General features: G+C 46.5%; 1 protein-coding gene across 2 annotated transcripts in view; it reads right to left on the reverse strand.

The window, feature by feature from the left end:
* The window catches only part of MYZAP (myocardial zonula adherens protein), a 117629-nt gene that overhangs the window by 30276 nt on the left and 59402 nt on the right, over window positions 1-27951 (reverse strand). The window contains exons 6-11 of one of the 2 annotated variants that reach the window (XM_060174453.1): window positions 26924-27076; window positions 25644-25769; window positions 22878-23006; window positions 18529-18608; window positions 16513-16618; window positions 5880-8497 (exon numbers count right to left, since the gene is read on the reverse strand). In XM_060174453.1, the coding sequence (XP_060030436.1) occupies window positions 8444-8497; window positions 16513-16618; window positions 18529-18608; window positions 22878-23006; window positions 25644-25769; window positions 26924-27076 (648 nt within the window). In that variant the 3' untranslated portion in view covers window positions 5880-8443. Of the gene's footprint in view, window positions 1-5879; window positions 8498-16512; window positions 16619-18528; window positions 18609-22877; window positions 23007-25643; window positions 25770-26923; window positions 27077-27951 lie in introns of those variants that run through there. The other variant, XM_007533686.3, reaches the window with a different exon arrangement.

Below are 27951 nucleotides of genomic sequence, written 5' to 3' on the forward strand. Positions count from 1 at the left end.
CAATAGATCCTAATAGAACTGTCCCATTCAAAGGGAGCAGTCGAGGCTGGCTTCTGAGGCAAAATAATCTCATTTGGTTTGATTTCTGTGAGATATGAAAGGCCACCCCTCTTCTCTTTCAGGAGGGGAAATCGTACCCCAACTTGAATATCTGGGGGGGTGGGGGAAGCACACAGACTGGCCCACACAGAGAAGAATAAGCAAACAGGCTTTCAAATCTTCATGCATTGACTGGGAAGGGAGAAGGAGGTATGTGCTGGGCCTCAGAGCTTCACTGCATATCTTCAACACCCTTCAAACATCTCTGTGTAGGTGTTGTCCCAGCAAGATGGGCTGCCTGGAGCTTCCCTTGAAGCCCCCATCACCTGTGCACTGAGCACAAGTGTATCACATGGGAAGCAGAGCAGAGATCTGCAAGGCTTGGCCTTGACCTTCCCTGAGCAGCACCCAGTGAGAAAAGCAGGCAGCCAACAAGGAAAACGTGCAGGCAGGTGCACTCGGGCAGCGGCTGGGAGGACCTTTGCAAAGCCCCAGGCAGGATCCAGCTGCTGACTGTTGATGGGTGTGGCAGTTCAGGGCACAGGGCTGGAGAGGTGACCTGCTGGTTCCCGGCTGCCCAGGGGTTAGCGGTGACATCTCATGGGCCAGGAATCTTCTGGTTCATGGACAAGCCTGGGTCTGGCTCACCAGGTAGGGCTGTGAAGTAAACCAGGTTCTTATTCACACTACATGGACACCCTCCCTGTGATGGTCTCCTGCCCCTGGATGCTGCTTCGGACGGCCCTTACAGACTGGAGAGAACACTACCAGGAGGCATTATATTTCACCGAGGTATCTGCTGAGGCCCTAACTCTCTCGGCTGCCCTTTTCCCCCTGTAACTGCAGAAGAGGAAGGTGAGTTGGAGACGTAAGGGAGAGGATGCTCTGTGCTCCCATGTCCCATGCTTCCCTCCATGGCACTGTCGGAGACCAAAGAACAGACCCCAAGCAGAGAGGCCCGGGGAAAGGACTGTTTCTGGCTAATGTGATGAGCTGATGAATGTGGAAGCACCCTGCTCCTCCTTTACAAAGAGCTGCCACTAGGGGAGAAACCAGTACAGAAGCCAGAACCCCACCTTCTGCACCCCAAAAGAATTCTGGTCCATACTCCCTGAGGGGTAGGCGACAGGGGAAGATAACCAGAGGGCTCTGAATTCCAATTCCACCGGCCCCGAAACATACCTCACTAGGAATCTTTGCAATTATTTTTTTCAATCAAGTAGTAAGGCTTTTATTGCAAATCTGAATCTTAAAGTCTCCTCTACTTGTTTCATCTCCTAAGTCGAAAAGTATTGGGTAGAATATGTTTCTTGTATGTTTGTTTATTTGTTTTGCTCCCCCAGGGTTATCACTGGGGCTCAGTGCCTGCACTATGAATTCACTGCTCCTGGAGGCCATTTTTTTCTATTTTGTTGCCCTTGTTATTGTTTTGGTTACTGTTGTTGTTGTTATTGCTGTTGTTGTTGGATAGAACAAAGAAAAACTGAGAGAGGAGGGGAAGACAGAGAGGGAGAAAAAGATAGACACATGCAGACCTGCTTCACCAGTTTCGAAGCGACTCCCCTGCAGGTGGGGAGCTGGGGGCTCAAACTGGAATATTTTGTACTAGTCCTTGCACTTCACGCCATGAGCACTTAACCCACTGCACTTGTGTAGAATATGTTTTATTGTATTTATTAAGAGGCTCCCTTAGTAGGATAAATCTAGGGGAGATTCAATAACAGAAAGAGAGAATGGTAAATACCAGTAGGCAAATATCACTGGGTTTTGGGGGGGACGTGGTCTATTTCATTTATATGAATTGAAATCTAAAAGAAACTGGTTAGACTCAGTGATGAAGTCAGAGCAGTCATCAACTTAAGCAACAACAGTAGACAAATAATTCTGACAGTGTCAGTAGGAACCTTTGTTTTCATACCATCAATGAAAGAGAAGTGAATCTGGAAAACACCAGAGGAAATCAGGCTGTTTCTCTTATCTGAGAGAGAAAAGGTAAAAAGGAAGGAATCTAGAAAGTAGTTAATGGGTATAGCTGTGACTTAAGAGAAAAGGTGAAGGCAGAACCATAGAAGTGAGTAAAATGGGCAAAATACAGATATAGATATGTAGATATAGATAGTCAACCAACATCTGTGACCTTGGGAGAACTATTGTGCTTTCTGCTGAAAGGGGGTGGGGGCACAGAACTCTGGTTCTGGGAATGGTGTGGAGTTAGACCTCTATTATTTTATAATTTTGGAACTCGCTATTAAATCACTAATAAAGAATTTTTAAAAAGAGCTTATTCTGAGAAGATAGTAGTTATACAAATGCCCCCTGGCTGGGGGAGGTGGCTCAGCGGTTAGAGCATGGTCTCTGTATGCATGAAGTCCTCAGTGTGACCCCCAGCACTGTGTATGCCAAAATGGTGTTCTGGTGGGTCTCTCTGTCTCTCTCATAAAATAATTCTCCAGAAGTTCCTAAAGTTTGGAGCTGGGCAGTGACACCTCTGGTAGAATGCACAAGTTAACATGCTCAAGGACCTGGGTTCAAGTCCCCAGTCCCCTGCAAGGCAGGGGGTGGGGGGAACAGAAAAGCTTCATGAACTACGGTTCACTGCTGCAGGTCCTCCCTGCCCCGCCGTGTGTGTGTGTGTGTGTGTGTGTGTGTGTGTGTGTGTGTGTGTGTGTGTGTGTTCTCTAACAGAATATAGGAAAGAAAAAAGGAAGAAAAAACTAACAAATAATAATAATAATAAAAAGCCAGGAATGGTGGAGTCTTAATGTAGGCACTGAGCCCCAGTAACAAACTTGGCAGCAAGAAAACAAAAAGAAAAGTTTCTAAAGGTCAAGTGCCCTGGATTATGGACTCTCACTTGAGCCAGCCAGAGCTCTGGTGGGCATCTCCTGGCTACATGTTCAGCCCCTCCTGAAAGCAGCACAACTCCACGACTCAGCTCTCACAGGCAGGGGGCTGGAGCCACTAAGGGGTCAACAGGAGAGTCAGGAAGGACCCATTCTTGAGTTGGTGCTAACCCAAGACAACTGGCCTCAGCCCCCACTCCCAGCTGCTGCATTCTCCCTCCCTCTCCCCACACTCCAGTCTAGTTAGGGCCATGCTCCTTCAGGCTGCACTTCTTCGTGTCTAGGATTTTGGTTTGTTTGTTTATTCCATAGCTTGCCTGCCTGCCATATCTTTGTCCACCCATTCATCCCCTGCCTAGAAAAAAATCTCATCCATCCTGCAAGACCCGGTGGGTCAGACATCTCCTCCCTGAAGAACTTCCACCCACGTGGGGATAAGTGAACACCCAGGGTGCTGGCTGAAGTCTTAGCATGCACTGTGGCAATCAGTTCTTCCATCCTGGAAGCAGGTACTGGCGATAGTATCATACCTGCTTTGTTGAGAAGGAAACTGAATCTTGGAGAGGACAGCTAACACAGTCAAGATCCAAAGCCCAATCAGAAGCAGAGGTGGCAGGTTTTTCCCCACAGTCTATGAACTAAGCTACCACTATCACCAGCCTCCCTGTGCCAGACGCCCCAACTCATCACTCGCTCCTCAACATGTCTCACATCCTGCCTAGAGTTCTACCAGGTTTTGATGCCCACCAAGAAGTGCCCCCAGGTCCATTTTTACATTGGATTCTTCCACGGTGCTTAAGTGTTTACTGGCTAACACCCCAGAACAAAGCTCCCCATAAACTGGGATGGACTCCTCATCCTCCCAGTCCCTTTTCTTAGGCCTAGGGCTCGGTTTCCAACAGAATTCAGCCCAAGAGTAGGAGAACATAAAAATGCAAAAGCCACTGGTACAAGGGAAGTAACTGCAGCTGGGGAGAGAGGGCAGGACAAAAAGCAAGGTGTGAGGATAAGCTGTCCAATAAATATAGTTAGAGAAACGAGTTTTCAGAGAGAGGTAGGAAGAGAAGATCCCTGTTGGTATCATATACACAAAAATAAATGCCACATGGATTATTTGTTCTGCAAACATTTATTTGGAACCTACTATTTGTCAGTGACTGTTCCAGATATGAGAACACAGTTATGAATAAAACAGCAAAGGTCCCTGCCCTCATGGAGCTTACATTTTAGTGCAGGGAAACAGACAATAAATGAATGAAATGAAATAAACAAACAAAGATTAAATATATTGCAAGATGACAAGCGCTACAGAGAAGCACCGAGTAAGGAAGGGAATGGAGGGCCTGACGAGAGGAGTCATAACTAAAGACCTAAAGACAAAAATCAAAACACTAAAACTATTCAACATTACCAAAAGAAGATCTTTATTACATGCAATACAAGACCCAAAAAAACAGATCACTACATCAAAATGTTAAAGTGGCATATTATACAGTCTACCACAAAGCAATAACACGGTACCAGTGACAAATTCAAAAACAATACCATCCACGATGGTAGTAAACAGTTTCTACAAGCGGCAACGTAAGAAATAGCCAAAGGGAAGAATGGACATGAGGTGAACATTCTGGAGGGCCCCATACACTTCTGAAAACAAGCCCCACCTCCCCAGTCAGAAGGATCAAGAGACTGGTTCACAACTGGCTCAAATTACAGCCCAACAGTCGCAAGAGGTAGCAAGGAAGTGGCAAACCCCGCCTCTCCTGTACAGCCGGTGCGAGAGTGTGTATATATTTTGGAGAGCAGGTGGGCAACATGGGGCAAATGGGGCCAACCCCAGGGCCTGAGCAGTGCTCCTGTAGGCCTATGCCACTGAGGGAGAGGTGCATGACACCTGCTTGACACTGTCTGCCAGAGGGGAACACACTGGAAACAAGCTGAATATCCATCAAGAGGACAGATGACGATAGACTTAGGTAATGGATTATCAGATGACCATTCAAATGAATCGTTCGGGTCTGTGTAGCAGCATCAAAAGCAAAATGAAACTGAAAGATATATACAATAGCATGTATTTACTTCTCTGTGATAAATACAAACCAATGTAAAACTTTGAACATTGATACTAAGTTATATGTTGACAATATAGACACCCTACCTGCAGGAAGAGCATGGAAGCGTAGTCTGCAGACCAGAGGGGTGAGCTGGGGCAGAGGGGTAGGAAGGAAGGAGGAAAAAAAAAATCAGATCTGAGGAGGGAGAAAAGAAAGTCTCTTCTTTAATGTCCCCCATTAGTTCAGGACTCTGGGGGAGTGTCAAAATGTTCACATTTGACAGTTCTAGAGGACAGTCTATGGTTTTCATTTTCCTCTGAAATTATCCTGCCCCACAGTTTTTTACTTCCTATTAAAAGACTTAGGCAAAGCTCCAGAGCCAGCCTTGGAGTCCAAGACACTGGTGTGGACTCCACTTCAAAGGCATTTGCTGTTCTGCTTTTTAAGGCTCGAAGCCTCAGTTTCCAGTACAAAAACAAAAACAAAACACTGCTCTAGTAACATCTCCCACAAGGAGTTAGCGTGAGGCCTCTGCACACCCTTGAACCTGGAGGAACTCTCAATAGCTGGCAGTTACTGGAGGCTGGAGTGAGTGCAGGTTCACAGACCTGCTGTGGGCACAACAGGGCATCTGAGCTTTGAGACTACTTCACAGCTTATTAGAAACCATCTCCACGGAGGCCAAAGAGATTCGGTGACATCGTAAAGAAGAAACTTTCTCCTTTGACAAGACAATTTGTGCTCGTGCACGTTATCAAATAAATGTCAGCAAATGTCTCAGTAACACTCAGTGGAGGGTAAAAGGCAAGCACATTGCATCTGCTAAACTTCACATTAGGTAGGAAGTACCTATGATTTTTAAAATAAATAAGTGAATAAGACAGTGTTAGAACACTAGGCTCTAGAGTAGTAACGTTTTCATTCATTATAAATAAATTCGACCTCAAGGTTTTTAAAATATTTTATTTAGTTAGTTACTGGACAGAGATAGAAACTGAGAGGGATGAGGTAAGGAGAGAGTGAGAAAGAAACAGAGAGAGAAAGACATCTGCAGTACCACTTCACCATTCACAAAACTTTCCCCCCACAGGAAGGAATTGGGGATTTGAACCCAGGTGAGTCCTTACACATTGTAACACCCATGATTAACCAGGTGCACCACAGCCAGCCTGGCCCCATCAAACTTCAGAGCAGCATCTCTTCGGCTAGAGATTGAGTGGCCATGAACACCAAGAACCTAAGATTACCGAAGCAGCAAAGGGAAGGGGAGGGCCAGGATTCGAGCACCTAACTCAAATTTGATGGACAGTAAGTCAAACTCACACCACATCCCAGTCCAGACAGCAAATGGAGTCCTGAAGAGGTGTGGGCAAGGCAGGGAGGAGCAGCTGAAAAGGTCCCTGGGATCAGGGACCCAGATCTAAGGAGACCACCAACCAACCAAGGACCCAGCCAAGTCTGGGTGGGGGCAGTGCCTGGGGTGCATCGTTCGGGAGATGTCTGGCTGACACCCAACCCCCCTAACTATTGCCACATATAAGCCCGTCTGGCCTCTAGTTAGTTACTATCCATAGTCCAGAAAAGAGGTTCTGGGAAGACAGCTCACATGACTGGCCTAGTCTCTCTTCAAGGCATTACATGCCCTGTTTTCAAGTGTTGAAATCAGGTGACACATCTCTTGTCATAGAACAAATAAATGCCAGTGATGTTTTCCATCAGTTCAGAAAACCCTCGGGGCATTTGTTAACTGCCCTGGAAACAGTGTTGCTCACGATGCCAGAGCACCATCTGTCTAGACTGGCAGCTCTCAAGCCTGACCCACATCTCCCAGCAGCCCTGGAATCAGCATTGACGTAGATTTGCTTCTAGCCATGATCCTAGAGCAGAAAATTATTCTACTTCCCTCTCCATCCACTGCCTACTTGCTTAAGCTGTGGAGAAGCATCTAGATGGAAGGCCCAACACACATGTTGACAAAGAAACTCATTACCTTCCCACTTTGCCCCAGTTAAGAGTTGAGAACACAGACCCAATATCTAAATGATGCCCAGCCCCTTAATGAGCCCCTTCCACAGGCCCAGCCTGTTGACTTTTGTGAGCTAACACCAACCACTGACCATTGCTACCACCTTTACTGTTAAGTCTTCTTCTTCTTTTTTTTTTTTTTTTTGCCTCCAGGATTATCTACTATGGGGCTCAGTGCTGCACTACAAATCCACTGCTCCTGGCAGCCATTTTTTTCCCCATTCTATTGGATAGGACAGAGAGAAATTGAGAGAGGAGAAGACAGAGAGGGAGACAGATAGACACCTGCAAACCTGCTTCACCACCTGAAAAGGAACCCTCCTACAGGTGGGGAGCCGGGGGCTCAAACTGCGATCCTTACACAGTTCCTTGCGTTTCATATTACATGTGTTTAACCCAGTGTGCCACCACCCGGCCCCCACTGTTAAGCCTTGATGAGCTACCAGCATCTGTGGCTATCTCTGGAAGCCCTCCATAAAAATAAATTATGAGGGGCTGGGCAGTGATGCACCCAATAGAGTACACGCGATACCATGCACAAGGAGCTAGATTCAAGCCCCCGTCCCCACCTGCAGGAGGGAAAACTTCATGAGTGGTGGAGCAGTGCTGCTGGTGTCTCTCTCTTTCTCTCCTTCTCTCCGTGTTTATCAGAAAAGAAAGAAAAAGTGACTGCCGCCTGGAGCAAGGGAGTCAGCATCTGCCCCAATGATAACCCTGAAGGCAAAATAATAGTAATAACAAATAATAAAGGATACAGAAAGTCTATCTCACTTAGTACAGTTAGACTGAATAGGCTTCTCTGTCCATCAGAGACGTGTCCTTGTCATGACCTGCCTCCTCAGGCTAGCTGCCCCTAGCAGTGAAAGGAAACTGAGCTTTCTTAACCCAACGAGAAGACTGCTAAGTTGACTAGAGCTGTTGATCTCCAGTCACAAAGGACAGGTTCTGGGCCACCTGCCACAATCACATCAAATCAAGCCCAACCACTTGGACCCTTGGTTGTGCCTATGTTTTCTGGGAGGTAAGCTGGAGGGAGGCTCCCTCCTGGAGCACTGAAGTTCTTCAAGCCCACACCTCTTCTCCTTAGCAGGTACACTTGGCAGTTTTCCCATAAGTCAGCCAGCCTCTATTTTCCCAAGATCTTTGGTCCAGTCTTCACATGGTAGTTTTCTGAATTATCTTTTAATACTAGTGTCCATTGCAGTTCCTTCTTTGATGTATAAAACCTGAGGTTCTAAAGGCACTCAGGACCTTAGGAACTCTCTGGACCCTGCAGTTGGAGTCTGTGTAACTTCAAGGTGGCACCAAGAGGCTGTGTTCATAAGCGAGAGTCCAAGGTTTCTTTTCAGTTGCATGTCCTTCCCGTTTTGTTCACTGGCTCATCAGATACATGCCATCTCTTCCCAGCAGAGAGAGCCCAAGAGTCTTCTAATCATGAGCGAGAAAAGGAATCACTTCTGACCCAGAGCAGGCTACCAGTTATCATCTTCCAAAGAGCCGGAGACTAAATCTGGAGAAGAGCTCGTGTGACATGATCTGGAAACAGTTCAATTGAGTGGATTAGGGTTGTGGCCTCGCTGCTACAGCTCCTCCCCGCCAGCTGGCTAAGTACTAGTCACAAAGGTGAGTCTGACTCCTCCACACACAGGCAAAGATGAACTTCTGTGTGACACATCTCAGCACGTCGCACAGCAGTTACAAGATAAACTCCAGGCCGACAAATGGCTGGATGGCCCACTTAAAACAGAAGGTCCTTTGAGATGAAAGAATTCATATTGTTTTCAATTGCTTTGTTTATATATGTATTTTTTTCTTTGAAGTAGAATATATATATATATACATATATATACATATATATATATACCTACCCCCTTTGGAGTAGAATTAATATAACATAATATGGTTATATTATATTAATTATATTGTGAAGGCCAAGCTAGCAAGCAATCCAGAGCGTCGAAGAAAAGACAGAAGCTTTGCCCAAGATGCCACTGAGTCCACAGACTCCCAAAGAAGAAACAGGTCAAAATCAACCCAGCTCTTTCTGCTTTAAATCAAGTCAACTTTACTCTGGGGACACACAGCCATAACTCATCCATCAGTCCTACAGATAAGAACAGTTAGTATTCGCTGTGTTCCACTGGAAAGGCTACATATATTTTATATATATATCACCTCCTTTAATTCTTAACCCCCAAGTCTTCTTAGTAGTTACTGTTTTGACCCCAATTTTATAGACAAGAAAAATTACAACTTTTTAAAGTTCCCCACAACTAACAAATAGAGATTGGAATGATTCTACAGCCTGTTCTGATCTCCATTTCTGAGCAGTGTTTCATTGATACCATCATGTATAAAAGGATATTTTGTTTATTACCACCAGAGTTTCGCTGGGGCTCAGTACTAGCACGATGAATCTACCACTCCAAGTGGCCTGCCTGCCTGCTTTCCTTTCTTTCTCTCTCTCTCTCTCTCTCTCTCTTTCTTTCTTCCTTACTTTCTATTTCATTTGTTAGGACAGAGAGAAATTGAGAGGGAAGGGGAGATAGAGATGAAGAGAGACACCTACAGACCTGCTTCACTACTTGTGAAGCATCCTCCCTGCAAGTGGGGAGCAGGGACTTGAACTTGGGTCCTTGCATATGGTAATGTGCGCTCAACCCAGTGCACCAATGCCCGGTCCCTACAAAGGATCTTAAATGCACTTCTCCCAAGTCCCTAGCTGTGTTAGAGGGTTACACATGTATTCAGGGTCATGGAGGTAAGGCATGTAGATATGACAAAAGAGAAGGGAAGCTCCTGCTCTGTCAACTCACTCTGGCACCAGAAACTTGGAAACTCAAAGTAGAAGCTTCTTAAAAAAAAAAAAAAAAAAAGCAGAAAACTTCTGAAGCAAAAGCTGGGAGGAGCCCACGGTCATTCTTGCTGTCCCAGTCCCCAACCACCACGAGTTGCTGCATTATGACAAGAGCATCTCTTTAAAAAAAAAAAAAAATCCCAACCATGATAATCACATACTTGCAAAACCATTTCTCGGGTTGCAGAAGTGTTCTGCTTTGTCTTACACTTGACAAGGGGTCAAGTGCAGCAAGAGATTGTGGGAAGACCCTTTCTGAAGAGGTGCAGTGCACCCAAGGTCATCTGTACAGGGAGAGGTAGACAACTGAGACTAGGGCGAGGCCACACCCATGCCGGCACCTGCACGGTAGGAGGAGCGTGAGGAGAACCACTTGAGGTTAATGACGTGTTAGTGGGGGGTTCTCAACGCCCAAGGACCTTAGGTAGACTGGAGTCCAATCCTTGAAGTCTCTGCATCGATTTAACATGTGTGCCCCCATCCACCTGCCTTCCTCACAACTTCTGTCCCCCGGCCACACTCGAACTGGCTCTCCCACCCCAATGCTTCTGGCCCCGGGTAACTGGTTCCCCTCGCTTTCTTCCTTGAATTCTTCCTCTGTCAGGTTCACCACTAGCTCTTCTACCTCAGGTTTAACAGTGGGAAGTCGGCAAGCCCAGGCCACTGCTCTGAGGATAGGATAGCTACTTGAGTTCTCAACCACCGTGGCAGAGTGCTTCAAAACCACCTCCAGGGGGCCAGGCGGTGATGCATCTGGTTAAGCACACACATTACAGTGTACAAGGTCCCAAGTTCAAGCCCCTGGTCCCCACCTGCAGAGGGAAAGTTTTACAAGAGGCAAAGCACGGCCACAAGTGTCTTTCATTCTCTTTCCTTGTCTAGCTCCCCCTCCCCTCTCAAGTTCTCTTTGTCTCAACCCAATAAGAAATAAATAAAAAGGGGCCGGGTGGCAGTGCACCTGGTTGAGTGTACATGTTACAGTGCACAAGGACCCAAGTTCCAGCCCCCAGTCCCCACCTGCAGGGGGAATGCTTTGCAAGTGGTGAAGCAGTGTTGCAGGTGTCTCTCTGTCTCTCCCTCTCTATCACCCCATTCCCTCTTGATTTCTGGCTGTCTCTATCCAGTAAATAAAATAAAGATAATAAAAAAATGATAAATAAAAACACATTTTTTTAAAAAAAAAATCTTCATTCCCCTAAAATAAACACACACACACACACACACACACACACACACACACACCCGATAGCAATTCCATCTTTCTCTGCCCCATACCCCAGGTCCTGGTATTTTGTTAAAAGCTAGCCAAGTGATTCGAAAGTGCTATGTAGGTGGAAAGAAAGCACAAACAACAACAACAATCAATCTCTTGCACAATTACAGACAGGAGTGCATTTGCTTCCTCTGCAGCTAAAAGAAACCTCCTTCAGGCACTTCCTGTTAGAAGAAGCATTTCACCCATCACAAAGGGAAATGGGAAATGCAGAGAAGGAAGTCAACAAACAAAAGGATGCCTATGGTTAGCCTGGGAAGAGGTTCAGGGTCATAGGAAGTTGCTACTTATTCAAACAACAGCACTGTCCATTGGCAAACATGCTTGCTGCCACCCCTGTTAGGGTAAATAAGAATCTGTTTTCCTCCAAGTAATTTTATCGTTGGCAGAAAGGCTGCTTTGGCGGCAGGGAACTGGCTTGGTAAGAGCGGATAAGAGGTGTGAATGGCCTGGTTGGTGAAGTAATGGCACTTAGACATGTGCAGAGGTGTTCACCCTCTGGTCGCCCTTCCTCCCAGCCTTCTGCTTCTCCTGGAGCTGCTGGCTGGCTCCTCTAGTGACACGCTGGAGACTCAAGACAGAGACTCTAACCCCAACAACATTTTCCAACAAAAGAATGAAGCCCGAGGCCCAGCCCAGGCTACTCTGGAGCTCAGCTACCTCAAGAAGGTGAAATCCACGAAGGCCAGCCCCCACCTGTGCAAAATGCCAGTGGACAATCCTGGACACTGCAGAAGCCTAGTGCCTGGGCACTCTTCTTATCAGTCCCAGTGTAGGGCTTTGCTTTGGTTCGGTTTTTATCTGTACCAGAACCAGTTAGAACAACCAGCGATGCCCAGGAAATAACCAACACCAGACTCCCATCACCAAAGGAAACTGAATCTGGTAGAAAAAGCTACTTCCTAGTGGGAGACATGTGGTCTCACATTTGACACAGTTGTTCTCAATGAGCGCCACTCAACACATGGTCTAAGTGTTAATCCCTTATTTCCAAAGGGCCACCTTGCCCCACCCATCATCAGCCCTTCTTCAACACACCGAACATCCCACATGATAAGAGCAAGTCAACATTGGGTGAAAGAGTGCAAAATCTAGGTCAGTTACTTTTTATTCAAATTACTATTATTATGGCCAGGTTGCATCCTAGTCATAACAGTGGGAGGGTATGTATTGCTTAACAGTTAAGGATTTCAAGACCTTGGTAATATTACCAGGATGCTATGGGTTAAAAAAAAAAAAAAAAGAAGAAGCAGCAGCCTATCATTTAAGAGTTAACGTGTTTCTTCACAGACATTATAGTAAAATGCCACAAACAACAGGTGGAGACAGGTGGAGTCCACCCCCAGGGAGTGTGGACGTGGAAGCTCTCACATTGCCTGTGAAGGCAAGAAATCTGCCCTGGGGCTGGCTACACTGGCCTCTTGTTTCAGGCCCAGGGCCAGCTAGACTGGCCTCTGTTTCAGGCCAGACTCCTCTTGTCTGGTCTCACTGTTTGAGTAGCTGGGGAACAGAGATGAAAACATACTCTCCTTCTGCAACCAGATAGCAAGCTGACATAAGCAGGCCAACTCAGCCATCTGGATTTTTCACCATTTGGCCTCAATAACCTGGCTTCATGATTTAGCTATGACTTGGTCCACTATGCCAAGGAATGATAATGCTGAAACCACACTAACAGACACAACCTCGAACACCACGGGGAGTTCTAGCTCCGGTTCTTAACTCATCAAGCATGCTTCTCTGATGCAGGACTAAATGCCTTTCCGGGGCCAGCCAATCTTAAAAGAGCTTTACGTTGAGTGAAAAGCTGAAATGTGTTTCTTGGTAAAGTCTCCCGGCCCTCCCTCCCACAAGGGGCTCAGGCCTCGTCTTACACAGTAATAAAAAATAAAAATCTATTCCCTCGTTTCCATGTTTTGTGAGATGTGAATCCTCTTCTCACCTCACTCCTTGGCTACCTCTTCTCCCATTTCCTCAGCCGTGCCCTAGACTTCTCCCATTTCCCCAACCATTCCCTCGACTTCTCCCATTTCCCCAGCCATTCCCTCGACTTCTCCCATTTCCCCAGCCATTCCCTCGACTTCTCCCATTTCCCCAGCCATTCCCTCGACTTCTCCCATTTCCCCAGCCATTCCCTCGACTTCTCCCATTTCCCCAGCCATTCCCTCGACTTCTCCCATTTCCCCAGCCGTGCCCTCGACTTCTCCCATTTCCCCAGCCATTCCCTCGACTTCTCCCATTTCCCCAGCCATTCCCTCGACTTCTCCCATTTCCCCAGCCATTCCCTCGACTTCTCCCATTTCCCCAGCCATTCCCTCGACTTCTCCCATTTCCCCAGCCATTCCCTCGACTTCTCCCATTTCCCCAGCCATTCCCTCGACTTCTCCCATTTCCCCAGCCATTCCCTCGACTTCTCCCATTTCCCCAGCCATTCCCTCGACTTCTCCCATTTCCCCAGCCATTCCCTCGACTTCTCCCATTTCCCCAGCCATTCCCTCGACTTCTCCCATTTCCCCAGCCATTCCCTCGACTTCTCCCATTTCCCCAGCCATTCCCTCGACTTCTCCCATTTCCCCAGCCTTTCCCTCGACTTCTCCAATTTCCCCAGCCATTCCCTAGACTTCTCCCATTTCCTCAACCATTCCCTAGACTTCTCCCATTTCCCCAGCCATGCCCTAGACTTCATGTATGTGAATTCTCATTTTTTCCCCAGCTGATCTAGATCTTTTGAATGTGTCCATTTGTCAAGGTCCCTTTTTCATATTTCTAGCTTTAAAAATGTATTTATGTAGAGGGCTGGGTGGTGGTGCATCTGGTTGAGCACATGTGTTAAAATGTGCAAGGACCCAGGTTTAAGCCTCCAGTCCCCACCTGCAGGGGGAAGGCTTTGCGAGTGGTGAAGCCGTGTTGCATGTGTCTTTCTTGTGTCTCTCCCTCTGTATCAGCCCCTTCCCTCTTGATTTATGGCTGTCTCTATCCAGTAAATAAAGACAATAAAAATTAATGCATTTATGTAAACAGCTACAGACGTTAAGTTTTTTTTTTAATCTCCATGGTCTTACCACCCCAGGGCTAACTTTTTTTTTCAGATAAAGGCAGAGAAGAGAGATAGAGAAAGAGAGAGAACCTACAGCACAGAAGCTTTCTTCAGTGTGATAGAATTCAGCCTGGAACCTGGGTCACCAACAGGACAAAGCAGCACACTCTTCATGTGAGCTATTTTGTCTGCCCAAGCCATTGAGACCTTAAACTGTCCTGTTTCTGTGTAAGTTAGCATAACAGCACTAGACCAACGCATTGATTTTTACTGCCTGATTTAGCTCTTTAAATTTAAAATAAAATGTCATTTTTTTTTTTGTCCCCATGCACTGCTGAAACCCGGTCGGCCCCTAGGTGGCACTAATTCTAATAAGGTCGCCTAAGTTTCAGACCCTGATTTCACTATAATATCTAGAGCCTCTAGATGGCGCCCTCAGAGAAGCTTATCTGGGAGATTTTAAATCCCAGGCTGGAATGCAAAGCATGGCCAGGGCCCTCTGTGTTCACATGAAGATAGTCCACCGTCCCTCAAACGGGTTTGCCCATTATAGTCCAGAAGTAGGTTAGAAAATGGACTAGAGATGTCATATTTAAAAACACATTTTCCAACTTCTTGGAACGTTTCTTTTAAGAAGCTGATGTCAGTCCCAAACGTGAACTCTAAAAGCTAATAACTGAGTCAGAGGCCAGCGATCGGTGTGAAGGTCTGTCCACTAACCCTCTGAAGTTAGATAGGGCCAGCCCTCTGTGGTGACAGGGGACCCCTCGAGCTTCATAGTCAAGAAGTCCGATGGGGAAATGACACAATCGTGCCCTAGACTTCATGTATGTGAAATTCAGAAGCAAATAAACTATGGTCAGACATTCATGGCTCCTGGGCATGCTCACTGTGACCAAGTGAGTCACACTCCTAGAGGTGGAGACTGGACTGGCCATCACTCAGCCCCTCTTGGGTACGCATGGGACATGAAGATGCAACCATGGTTTCCTCATCTCACCCTCTGCTCCTCCACTTTTCCAGGTAGCTGCTCCCTGAAACTTACAAGGGAGCAAGACTCAAGGTCCAACACAGGATTTTTCATTTGAAGAATAGATTTCATCTAATGTCTCTGACTATTCTATAAGCAAGAGAAAAAACACACCCCTCCCTGTCCTCACCATTCCCTGACTATAATCCACCCCACTAATTTCTCTTTCTTTTTTCTTTATTTGTTAACCAGAGCATTCACTGATGAGCTCTTGCTTATGGTGGTGTAGGGGATTGAACCTGAGACTTCGGAGGCTCAAGCATGAGAGTCTCTTTGAATAAACATTATGTTATCTGCCCCAGCTCCACTAATATTTCCAACACATATAGATGGAATGGTATATTGTAATTTGTCTGTCTAGTTCAAATACATGTCATGTATTTATGGCAAGAATATGTAGTTTACATCAAGAAAATAGATACCTTAAAAATAGTTATCATTAAGAAAATAAAAAATATTTCACAGTAGTAGTATAAGGATTTTTTTTTCTAGTTCCTTCATTGTCAACCAAATGCTTAATTAAATTGAAACCCTCTGTTCTCTGTGTAAATTAAAGGATTATACTCTGTGTGAGGTTCTCACAGCCATTAGTCCTGCCTGTTCTGTTTGCTACTTGATTTCTCTTAACTGAGCAAGGGAAAAGGATTTGACAGGCTTATTTACAATAGCATGGCCTTCCTCTTATGAAGCATCAACACCAGGAAGACAGATCATAGCAACACAAGTTCAAAGGCACTTTTTTTTTCCCCATAGAGAAATAGAAATGTTCAACTTACCTGGTTTGTCAAGGAGAAAAACTATGCCCAGCATGCAGCCAGTAAATAGCACACAACAGTGTATATAGACAGCTAAGGAGAGAAAGGACTGGGGGGGGGGGGGGGGACAAAAAAAGAACCCGGAGTGAGAGAAGAGAGACTAGGAAGAGCACACCCAGAGATGGAGGAAGAAACTGAGTGGCAGCCAGGGAGGCAAGCGGGCTTGGAAGGAAGGGAGCAAATGCCTGAGCGGAAGCCAGCTTTTATGGGTTCAGCCCTTACGCCCTGAGCTGCAGACACGCCACACAGGGTACAGCTGTTCTCTGAGCATGGGGTGAACTTAAGGCCTGTGCTTCTGAATGAACCCTTTGGGTCTGGAGGAGACCCTACTTGAGTACAATCACCAGCCAGTGGAGGACATATGAGGGAAATCCCCTTTCAGGCCAAGTTCCTCAGGAGCCACAGAAAACAACTGAGGGGGAGTCAGGCGGTAGCGCAACGGGTTAAGTGCATGTGGCAAGAAAACAACTGAGGGTCGGATCTGGCTCTGGGGTGGCAATGTCTCAGGACTGAGTCTCAGTCCTTTCACAAGGACTTACCTCCTCAACCATCTGCTTGACCTTCTTCTGCTGACAATGGACCATGTCATCCAGGTGCCGGATCCGTTCCCGGAGGCTGGCTGATGCTTCTTCCAGCTGCTGATACCTAACACAGAGAGAAGGAAAAGCATTTGAATCCTAAAACTAAGTAGGAGCATCAGCAGAGGACGTTGGCACTGGAAAGGACCCTTGCCAGGAACAAGAATAAGAACTCCAAGACACACTCTCCTTACTTGGTGTCCGTCCTTGGCGGTTAAACACCAACCCATCTGTGTCAGAGGAACACACAAAACTCTTTTCCAAATTCCCACTTGCAAGTTTTATAATTTAAATATATATATATATATATATATTTATGTACTTTTAAAAAAATTTTCTAAGACATAAATTGAGAAGGAAATGGGAATTGAGAGGAAAAGAGTGAGAGACGCCTGCAGCACTGCTTCACCCCTCGTGAAGCTTCCCCCCTGCAGGTGGGGACCCGAGATTGAGCCTGGGTGCTCATGCAGGATAAAATATGAGCTCAACCAGGTGCATCACCCCCCCAACACATACACACACACACACACACACACACACACGTTGTAACCTGTTAGGGGACAGTTAGTACATTTCCCAGGGACTGTGACATTTTATTTTATACCACTTACAGATTTGAGAGGCTCAGTTTGGAGGTTCATGCTATACTGGGACATCCCATCAGCTACATGGACTAGAGGATCAGAGAGCGTGAGGTGTCTATCAAAGCAACAAAACCTCTGAAATCATGTGGCAGAATCCTAGGGAACCTGGAATTATTGCTCTTTTTAAAATATTTTATCGACTTATTTGTAGTGTAGATACATAAACAGATAGGGAAGGAGAAGATAGAGGAGAGAGACATCTGCAGCACTGCTTCACTGCTCATGAAGCTTCCCCACCGCCGGCAGTTGGGGACCAGGGGTTGAACCTGGGTCCCTGATCACTGTATCTTGTGTGTGTGTAGCTTCTTCCAGGTATCCCACCGTCTGGCTCCTGGGATTATTGTTCTACAGCATTTATTTGGGGGAAAATGGGAAACACTAAAAGGCCCCCTCTGCTCACAGTAGAGAAGACCACCTCACACAGCATTTCATACATTTGTTTTTAGAGTGTGGATTATTGGGCAGGGGTAGGTAGCATAATGGTTATGCAAAGAGACTCTCATGACTGAGGCTCCAAAATCCCAGTTCAATCCCCCTCACCACCATAAGCCAGAGCTGAGCAGTGCTCTGGTTAAAAAAAAAAGAGTGTGGATTATTATTCTTGGACTCCCCATGATTCAAAGCCATCAAAGGAACCAGCAGATGGGCCCTTCCTTTCTTCGGGGACACCAGACGGGGGCTCTGAATAAAAGGTCTAGAGTGGTCACATCCATTCTCTGTTTCCTCCTTGGCACAGTGTTAAAGACTGGAGAAGACTCTTACAACTTGGCACATTCAGAAGTTGCAAAAGATGAAGGTAACAGGTATTTTTCAGTATGAAAATACACCTGGTAGACTCTCACAACAGTAAACTGGTGAGGTGAGCACTGGTATCATTAGTGTAGCCCCTTCCCTCAAGAAGGAATGCTTATTTCCTAGAGCAGCAAAGATTCTCAAGGAGGCAAAGGGATGTGCCCTGAATGCTCAGGCCATCCCAGCCTTGCTTTCACTCACAAAAGGGCCACTTTGGTTTCTAGCAGAGACCAAGTCCCATCCCGGCATGTCCCAAGCTGGGCTTCACATGCTGGTGGCCAGAGGACAAGGCAAGGTGTGACTGGGTAATGTTCAGAAGCAAACAAAGATATTTTCAAACTGACTACATGACAATGGCATTCGTCACAGTTGATGGGGTTTTTTCCCATTGATAAGGTACATCCTGAGAAGCTCAAGGTCACGACAAACATTTACAGACTGAACTCTGGCCTTTGTGCCACAGTCTTTGATGTGCTTCACAGGCCAGACAAGAAGTCATGGGCTGTAAGAAGTGCCTCACCAGAGAAGCACTGGGCTTTACCTTTCCTTGTCAGAATCAGTGATTTCTCCTGACATTTCAGTCTCGTGTTCGAGAAGCTGGAGCTGCAGTTGATGGCGTTCCTAAAACAAACAGAAATGGGTGTTTTCAATGGAATACTACTCAGCTATAAAAAAAAAAGGTGATTTCACCGTTTTCAGCCCATCTTGGATGGAGCTTGATGAAATAATGTTAAGTGAAATAAGTAGAAACAGAAGGATGAACATGGGATGATTTCACTCACAGGCAGAAGTTGAAAAACAAGATGAGAAGAGAAAACAAAGTAGAACCTGAACTGGAGTTGGTGTATTGCACCAAAGTAACAGACTCTGGGGTGGGTGGGGGAGAGTACAGGTCCTGGAACATGATAACAGAGGACTAGTGGGGGTTGTATTGTTTTGTGGAAAACTGAGAAATGTATTTCCTGTTGACTGTAAACATTAATCCTCCAATAAAGAAATAAAAAGAAAGAAAGAAAAAGAAACAGATGTTTGAAGCAGGGAAGCTGCAGGTGGACGGAGAATGTGTACTGAGCAACTAGAGTTCTGGTGTGAGCTGACTTTAGGTGTCTGCCCCACACGCAGACCTGTGAGAACATTCAGAGTTGTAAATAAAGACACTCAATACTCTGATTCAGAGTCCTGCCATATTCAAATATTCTAGATTCCTTTCTGAAGCATCAACCAAAGAGGCTTTTGTAGTCAGGGACGTGGTTCAGCAGGTAGAACGCAGGACTTGCATGCAGAGACCCCATGCTCTATCCCCAGTACTGAACTGTATATGTCATAGACCTTCTCTAGTTTCTCTCATCTTATCTCATAAACTAGATAAATCTTAAAAGAAGAAGGAAAGAAAAAAAGGAAAAGAAGGGAGGTTCTGGAACCTGGGCACTGCGTTATAGAATAACTCAAGTAGTATTTACACAGGTGTGTACGCTTGTAAAGATGCAGTATGATTCAAGTCAGAAAATGAGCCCTCCTAGTAGCCAAGGCCCAACCTCTGAAGTCTGAGGACATGCTACCTTACATGGAAAAAGGATCTCGGCAGATGTGATTAAGTTAAGGTTCTTAAAAATGTGCATATCAGATGTCAGGCTCAGGCAAAAACTAGTAAAGTCATGGGCCCCCTGGAATATATTTAAAATAAACCTACTAGCTTTTTCCAAAACAGAGACCCCAATCTTCACCTGCAATATTCTTGCCTTTAGGTTCATGATTAGTCAACAATCTGTTCTGCATTATACTTAACTCTTTTTCAGCCACCAGGTCCCAGATGATACCATGATGCCAACCTGACCTCCTTGGGCAGAGGACCTCACTATGTGTCTTAGAGCACTGCCTACCCAGAGCCCTGCCCCACTAGGGAAAGAAAGAGACAGGCTGGGAGTATGGATCAACCTGTTAACACCCATGTTCAGCAGAGAAGCAATTACAGAAGCCAGACCTTCTACCTTCTGTACCCCATAGTGACCCTGGGCCCATACCCCTAGAGGGATAAAGAACAGGAAAGCTAAGGACATAGCGCAAAGCGCAAGGACCTGCATCAGGATCACGGTTCGAGCCCCCGGCTCCCCACCTGCAGGGGAGTCGCTTCACAGGCGGTGAAGCAGGTCTGCAGGTATCTGTCTTTCTCTCCCCCCTCTCTGTCTTCCCCTCCTCTCTCCATTTCTCTCTGTCCTATCCAACAATGAACAACATCAACAACAACAAGGCTACAACAACAAGGGCAACAAAAGGGGAAAAAATGGCCTCCAGGAGCAGTGGATTCATGGTGCAGGCACTGAGCCCCAGCAATAACCCTGGAGGCAAAAAAGAAAGAAAGAAAGAAAGAAAGAAAGAAAGAAAGAAAGAAAGAAAGAGAGAAAGAAAGAGAGAAAGAAAGAGAGAAAGAAAGACTAGGAAAGCTATCAAGAGAGGGGATTGGATATGGAGCTCTGGGGGTGGGCACTGTGTGGAAATGTACCCCTTATCCTATAGTCTTTTCAATATTTCCATTTTATAAATTTTTAAAAATGTGGAAATAATGGACTTTCCAGTTAGGTTTTTATAAGGAGAAAGGAGGGTTGAGAGTCAGAAGAGAGAGATGAAAGAAGCTACATTCTATCTTTCAAAATTAGAAGATGGGACCATGAGTCAAGGGATCTAGGCAGCTACAGCTAGAAGTTTGAAAGGTCAGGAAACGAATTCTCTTCTAGGACTTCCAAAAAGTACCAGGTCCTGCCAACACCTTGAGTTGAAGACCTCTGACCTCCAGAACTGAACGGAACATACATCGAGGTATGCACCAAGATGTTCACACTTTCATATATACGCATGACCTTACAAGGTTACCCAAGAAAGCAATGCAGGATTCTGGGCAGTTTTTTTTTTTTTCATCTTTATTTTTATAATGAGGCATTTAGGCATTGGGCCTCACATATGCACACCACCAAGTGGCTTCCCCAGTCCACTGTTTGTTTTCCGTTAGAGAAAAAAAGGGAGAGAGAGACAGAGGCCCAAGCTCCAGAAAAATGTCAGGATCACACTTTCCAACCAATGCTGTCACTTGTCTTAAATATGCAACTGATCCTCTCTCTGATAAATGACAGATTTCTGTATCCCAAGGGGTTGAGGTGAAGTGATAACATTCTCATTCGTTTGCTTTTGTCCCTTCCAAATAAAGTTACCACCTAACATTCCACAGCCCAAGTAAAGTTACCACCCAACATTCCACAGCCCCCAGCGAGCCGCCAAACTCCACAGGACTGACTTAGCCGCCATTCCCGCTCTGATTACCCCTCGCCTCTAGGGGGCACTGTGGAGCAGTTCCTGAGCAGTCATCAGGGATCAGGAACTGGCCTAGAATCACAAGGACGTCCAGGGGTGACCTGGTCCACACTGTGGTCTCCCTCTGCCTCCACCATCAGCTCAGAGTCCCACAGCAGAATGACTAAAGAGCTGCTAACAGGTCACCGCCCTGGTCACTGTTTGCAAACACATAAGCTACTCCTAACTATTTTCCAGAATCCAGTCACGACTTTGACCCTGCACCACCTCCGCTCCTCCAGAAGTCAGCTGTCATCTGCTAAAGGTCCCCTCCCTTTCCACCTCTTCACTTCCTTCTCTTCCCTTCCCCTTCTCCCAGGCCTTCTTTCCGGCTTCCACTTCCTGCTGGATTCCAAGCCTCCTCCCTGGCTCTGTCCTAGCTTCCTGGGCTCAGCTGGGCTCTTGCTCTCCACACCCTTCCCCTTCCCCCCCCCCCCCCCCCCGGCCCAGCTTTCCACACTCACAGGGGTATGTGGTACCTGCCTGCAACCCTGACCTGTCTGGGAAAAGCCACCCCTTCAGACCCATACCCTGAAAACAGCAGGCTTGGGGGGTTGACAGAGTCTCTCACTAGGCATGATGACTCAACAAGGAGAACTATGTTCTCCTGAGGTCCAAGCAAAGCAAGGTTGCTAAGTATCTACTTTTCATAAATAACTTGAGAGAGAGAGAGAGAGATATCATAGCCAGAGTTTTACCACTCCAAGTCAGCTTTTTCAGATTGAAAGAGAGAGACAGGGAAAAACACCACATCACCTCAACTTCCCACAGTACTGTGGAGCTCAAACCTGGGTCACCTGCATAGCAAGCAGTGACTTCCCTGGTGAGCTAACTCACTGTCATATATATATATATATATATATATTCTGTAACTACATGACAAATCCACTAAAACTGACTGACAGGGAAGGGGGAGACAGAAGGAAGAGAAAGAGATACACCTGCGACACTGTCACCTCTCATGAAGCTTTCCCCCTGCAGGTGGGGACCGGGGACTTGGGCCTGAATCTTTGTGCATAGTAATATGCACAAATGAGCCACCACCTGGCTCCAAGGCCCAATATTTTGAAAGTATCGTAATATTTATGATGAGAAAATGGAATTTGCTGGATTTTCTGGTACGTAATAATAGTTTTGACTATTTTTAGTCATGAGATGGAGAGACGGGGGATTGGTATGGAGGCTTCTCAGCCCTTCAGACAGGCCTTGAGGGCCATGCAGAAAGGAAAGGGGTCTGGGCAGTGGGATTGTGGGCATCAGGTACCTTTTTATTTTTTTCTTTTTTGTTATTGCCATCAGAGTTATTATTGGAGCACTATGAGTCCACTGCTCCTGGCAGACATTCCCCCTACCCCCACTTTTTTTTTCTTTCCCTTTTTCTGTTTTAGCTGCTAGGACAGGGAGAAATTGAGAGAGGATGGGAAGATAGGGAGAGAAAGATAGACACCTGCAGACCTGCTTCACCACTCATGAAGTGTCCCCTCTACAGGTAGGGAGCAGGGGCTTGAACCCAGGTACTTGAGTATGGTTATGTGTGCTCTCTGGTACCTTTTCCATGCGCTCAATCAGCCTGTCCAGCTCCCCAATGCGCTGATCTTTCTCCTCCAGGCTGACCTCTGCTGCCTGCATCTTCTTATTGGCTTCTTCAATCGCCTTCAGAAAACTGTTAGTCTCTTCCTGCAAAAGAACCGTGTTTTCCTCAGCACAGCCACTGAGTTCATGCCCGTGCTACCAGCTAGGGCCCACATAGCTCTGTCCTGGAAGAATCATAGCATCATCCCCTGAAAAAGCTCAACCTCAAGGCTTTGAAATCTCTTATGGGTTCTGAGCTCAACCCTGGTTGATAGTTATGAATAAAGACACCAAGGACAACTTTTGAGTGGACTTATCTGTTATTTTGTTCCCCATCTAAAGAGAGCCTAAAAAGAGTACTTATTCTTTGTCTGAATGCTCTCAAAATCACTGTATTTATCCACAATGTGAAAGGAAGTAGAGGCAGACCTGGAATTAAAAAAAAAATTGGTATTATCTTTTATTTATTGGATAAAGACAGCAAGAAATCGAGAAAGCAGGGGGGTAGAGAGGGAGAGAAAGACAGAGAGACACCTGCAACATTACTTCACCACACACAGTTTCCTCCCCGCAGGTGGGGACTCGGGGCTTGAACCCAGGTTTCCTTGTGCTCTGAAACATGTGCACTCAACCAGGTGTGCCACCACCCAGCACCCCAGTTCTGGAAGGGAGGGCAGAATGCCTCACTTTCTCATCCATACTGCACACTACAGAGCAGAGTTCACTCCTAAGAAAACCCAGTCTATCACCCAACACGCTGATTAACCCTAAGGACGCACTGGAGTTAAGATGTGAAGAGGGCATCTTCTAATACTTCTAGTCCACCCCATGTGAGATATCAAGCTAAAGTCAACAGTGCTAAGACAGAGGCACCTAGGGCCATACCTCAAATAGACTTCCTAGCTTCCTTCTACCCTAAGGTCCCTACTTTCATCTGCTCTATTCTTACTTTCTGGTTCCTGTTTATTATACATTTTGTCCTGCTTTCCATCTTACTGCCTTTCAGCCACCAAGTTCCAGGTGTTACTATGATTCCATCCTGACTTCCCTGGGAAAATTACCTCACCTATGCTTCCTGGAAACTCACCTCTCCAGAGCCCTGCCCCACTGGGGAAAGACAGAAACAAGTTGGCCGTATGGACCCACCTGCCAAAGCAATAACAGAAACCAGAACTCCCACCTTCTACTCCCCATACAGAATGCTGGTCCATATTCCCATAGAAGTAAGTGATAGGGGAAGAAAACTAGAGGTGGAGGGGAGGCAGGCGGTAACGTGGTGGGTTAAGCGTACATGGCACAAAGCGCAAGGACCTGTGTAAGGATCCAGGTTCGAGCCCCCAGTTCCTCACCTGCAGGGGGGGTCGCTTCACAAGTGGTGAGGCAGATCTGCAGATGTCTTTCTCTCCTCCTCTCTGTCTTCCCTTCATCTCTCTATTTCTCTCTGTCCTATCCAACAATGACAATAATAATAACAACAACAACAACAATGATAAACAACAAGGGCAACAAAAGGGAAAAAGTAGCCTCTAGGAGCAGTGGATTAGTAGTGCAGGCACCAAGCCCCAGTGATAACCCTGGAGACCAAAAAAGAAAGGAAGAAAGAAAGAAAGAAAGGAAGGAAGGAAGGAAGGAAGGAAGGAAGAAAGAAAGAAAGAGAAGAAACTAGAAGTGGTGAGGGATGCAAAGCTGGAAAACACCAAAGGAAGCCAGGCAGTGTTTCTCTTATCTGAGAGAGAGAAGAGGAAAAAAAGGGGAAAAAAACCCACCTAGAAACAGTAGTAGGTGTAGGGGTGACTTAGAAAGGAAGTGAAGGCAGAACTGTTTTTTTTTAATGGGCAAAATAATAATAACACTAATAATATGTATATAGATAGATAATCACAGAATCAGTCCATACTGGTGACCTTCAGAGAACCACTTCAGTTTGCAATGGAGGGGATGGGACACAGAACTCTGGTGGTGGGAACAGTGTAGCATTATAGCCCTATTATCTTACGATTTTACAAATCAATACTGAATCGCTAAGAAAAAGAAACAAGTCTTCAGGGGACTCATCCTGGCTTCTAGAGTGGTCAAGAGGTCAAGATGCACAGCCATGCCCACACGACCAGCACCACAGAACCCCACGGCCCCAGGCAGAGATGTGTGACTTTGCCGAGGGCAGAGGACACCTGCCCGGTGGTGTGAGAGGGAAAGACTTCCCCCTGGAAGCAGTGACCTGTTCAGCTTTGGGGGTGCTGAAAGGAGGGATCAAGGACAGAGAAAGAGTAGGCCTCAGCATAGTAGGAGCCAAGGAGCCCAGGCTGGCCAGAGCAACACAGAAACTCGGAACAAGCTGAGATGCTGGAAATGGCCAGATCAGCCAGAGAAAGGAGTGAATTTGGAGATCAAGGGCAATGAAGGGAGATCAGAGGGTGTGAGCGAGAGAATGAGGGAATCCCCAGCCCTCTGCCTGCGTTAAAGTCTGCAACCTCAGGCGTCAGGCGGCGGCACACCTGACTGCGTGCACATGCTACAATGGCACAAGGACCTGGCTTCAAGTCCCTGGTCCCCACCTGCAGGGGGAAAGCTTCCCAGGCGGTGAGGCAGTGCTGAAGGTGTCTCTCTGTCTCTATCCAAACATAAAGAAATAAATCAATGAAGTCCACAACCCCACCTCCCAGCAGAACCCCCACGACAGAACCGCCTCCAGTGACAATGACCCGAAAGCTCTGCTTACTGTCACACAGTGGCGACACCCACCAAGAGCATCTCCTTCTCGGCACTGTGCTTCCTCTGCTCCTTCTGCAGCTTCTCTTCATACTGGCTGTACAGCTTCCGGGTCATCTCCCTCATCACTTCTGCCGTGGCTTCCTGGGAGGATTCCACCTGCAAAGAGACTCTCTTCAGAGCACAACAAACCAGAGATATATACAACCCATGAGGGCTGGGAAGTGGCTGCCCAGCGGGTACAGCAGTGTTACACTGTGTGTGAGGGCCCTGGCTAGGTCCCGGGCCTCCCATAGGTGAACTATCGACAGCACTCCCGAGGGTGTTCCATGGATGGGGGTGCAGTGGTTTAGTGTCTCTCCCTTTTTCTATCCATTCTCTCTCTCTCTTTCTCTCTCTCTTTGCCTCTCCTTCTCTCCTCTCCCTCCCCAAGTGTACAGAATAAAGCAATTGGGTCAGGGAAGTCACTCAATAGTATAACACATATATAAGGTTCTTGGTACATTCCCCAGCATGGATATATATATTCCAGGTGGTGGTATGCCCAGGCTGAGTGCACACATTACTATTTGCAAGGACCCAGGTTCAAGCCCCAGCTCCTCACCTGCAGGGGGACACTTTAAGATCAGTGAAGCAGGTCTGCTCCTACCACTGGTGGTGGGTGAGGGAGAGAGATCCTGTCCTTATTTCAAATCTAGAAGGGCATGTGTGAGAAACAGGACTAGTGGAATCCTGGCTGAGGAAGTAAGCACATCTAGATAAGCTAAAATGGTAGCCCTCAGAAGTCCTTGGTCACCCACTGAGTTTTGTTTTTTTTTTTAGTTGATTATTTTTTAAATTTCTTTATTGGGGGATTAATGGTTTACAGTTTGTACATGCATAACATTTCCCAGTTTTCCACATAACAATTCAACCCTCACTAGGTCCTCCTCCTCCTCGACCCACTGACTCTCTTCCTGTGTGTCCTTCTGCTCTTAACCTTGAACCACACAGCGAGGTCCTGGACCTCAGAGAACCGGTGAGGCTTTTGCACCCCCAGACCTGGAAGCAACCCGCTCACAGCAGCCACGGTGATGCCTCAGAGGCCCTTCAGGCCAACGAATGGGGAATTTGATCAGGAGCGGGGTGCATGTTTAGAGGATCCTTAATCTAGACTGCCAGCTACAAAACAGACACCCTGTGTCAATAGTCAAGGCTTGTGAACTTGGCTGTCAAGAGGGGAGGGAATTCAGCAGAGAGAAGAGAGCAGAGAGAAGCAGGGGTGCTGACAGGAGAGCGGGAGGAATGTGAAGCGGCCCCAGCTCCCGGCTGACCTTCATTCTGAGGAGCTGGTTCTCAACCTGGGCGGCGTCCAGCTGCCTCTGCTTCTCCCGCAGCCGGTCCATGGATGCCTCGTACGTCTGCTGCAGACGCAGGATCTGATCCTTGATGCTGCTGTTTTCCAGGGTAACATCCACAAGGGTTTTCTATTGGGATGAGAAGCAAAACAAAACCAGGTCTAGTGGGCCTAGCGTCACGACAGGACACACCTGTGTTTGCTGTGTTTGCTCTGGGGTACAAACCAGGGCTGGCACCGGCAAGACTGAGGTATGTGTGGGCTGAGGGCCTCCCACAGGGTCAAGGGTTGAGCTCATGACCCCCATGGCTACTGGCAATGCCCCTTGGTGCTTCTCAAAACAGATGGAGATGAGCTACGGGACCCACATGCCTTCTATCCCAAAGGTCCCAAGTTCAGTCCCCAGCACCACAACATGCCAGAGCTGAGCAGTACTCTGGTGTGTCTCTATTTCTCTCTTATTCTCTCACTCATAAAAAAAAAAGAAAGAAATTTAAATATTCACAGTATATCATTAAACAGGGGGAAATATCATTTTGAAAAATGTAAATATCGAACAACAGTCCAGGGAACAGCTCCACTGGTAGAGTTCAGGCTTTGCACATTGGGGTGGTTCCTGGTTCACCCCCTGGCTCGATGTGGATTGGACTGGTATTCTGGTGTCTGTCTGTCTATCCATCTCTTTCATGTGAAATTTTCTCTATCAGGGCCAAGTGGTGGTGCACCTGGTTGACTACACATGTTACAGTGAGAAAGGACCCAGGTTCAAGCCCTTGGCCCCCAGATTCAGGAAGCAAACTTCACAAGTGGTGAAGCAGTGTGGCAGGTGTCCCTCTCCCTTTCTATCTCCCCTTCTCTCTTGATTTATTTCTGTCAAGTAAAATTTTAAAAAATAAAGAATTTTTAAATAAAGAAAGAAATTTTTCTCTACCTTGTATGAAATAAATGAAATATTTTAGGTAAGTACAGACCAACTCCATTTTGGGAAATTAAAAAAAAAAAAAA

The sequence above is a fragment of the Erinaceus europaeus genome, chromosome 16, assembly GCF_950295315.1.
Source record: "Erinaceus europaeus chromosome 16, mEriEur2.1, whole genome shotgun sequence".
NCBI classification, from domain to species: domain Eukaryota; kingdom Metazoa; phylum Chordata; class Mammalia; order Eulipotyphla; family Erinaceidae; genus Erinaceus; species Erinaceus europaeus.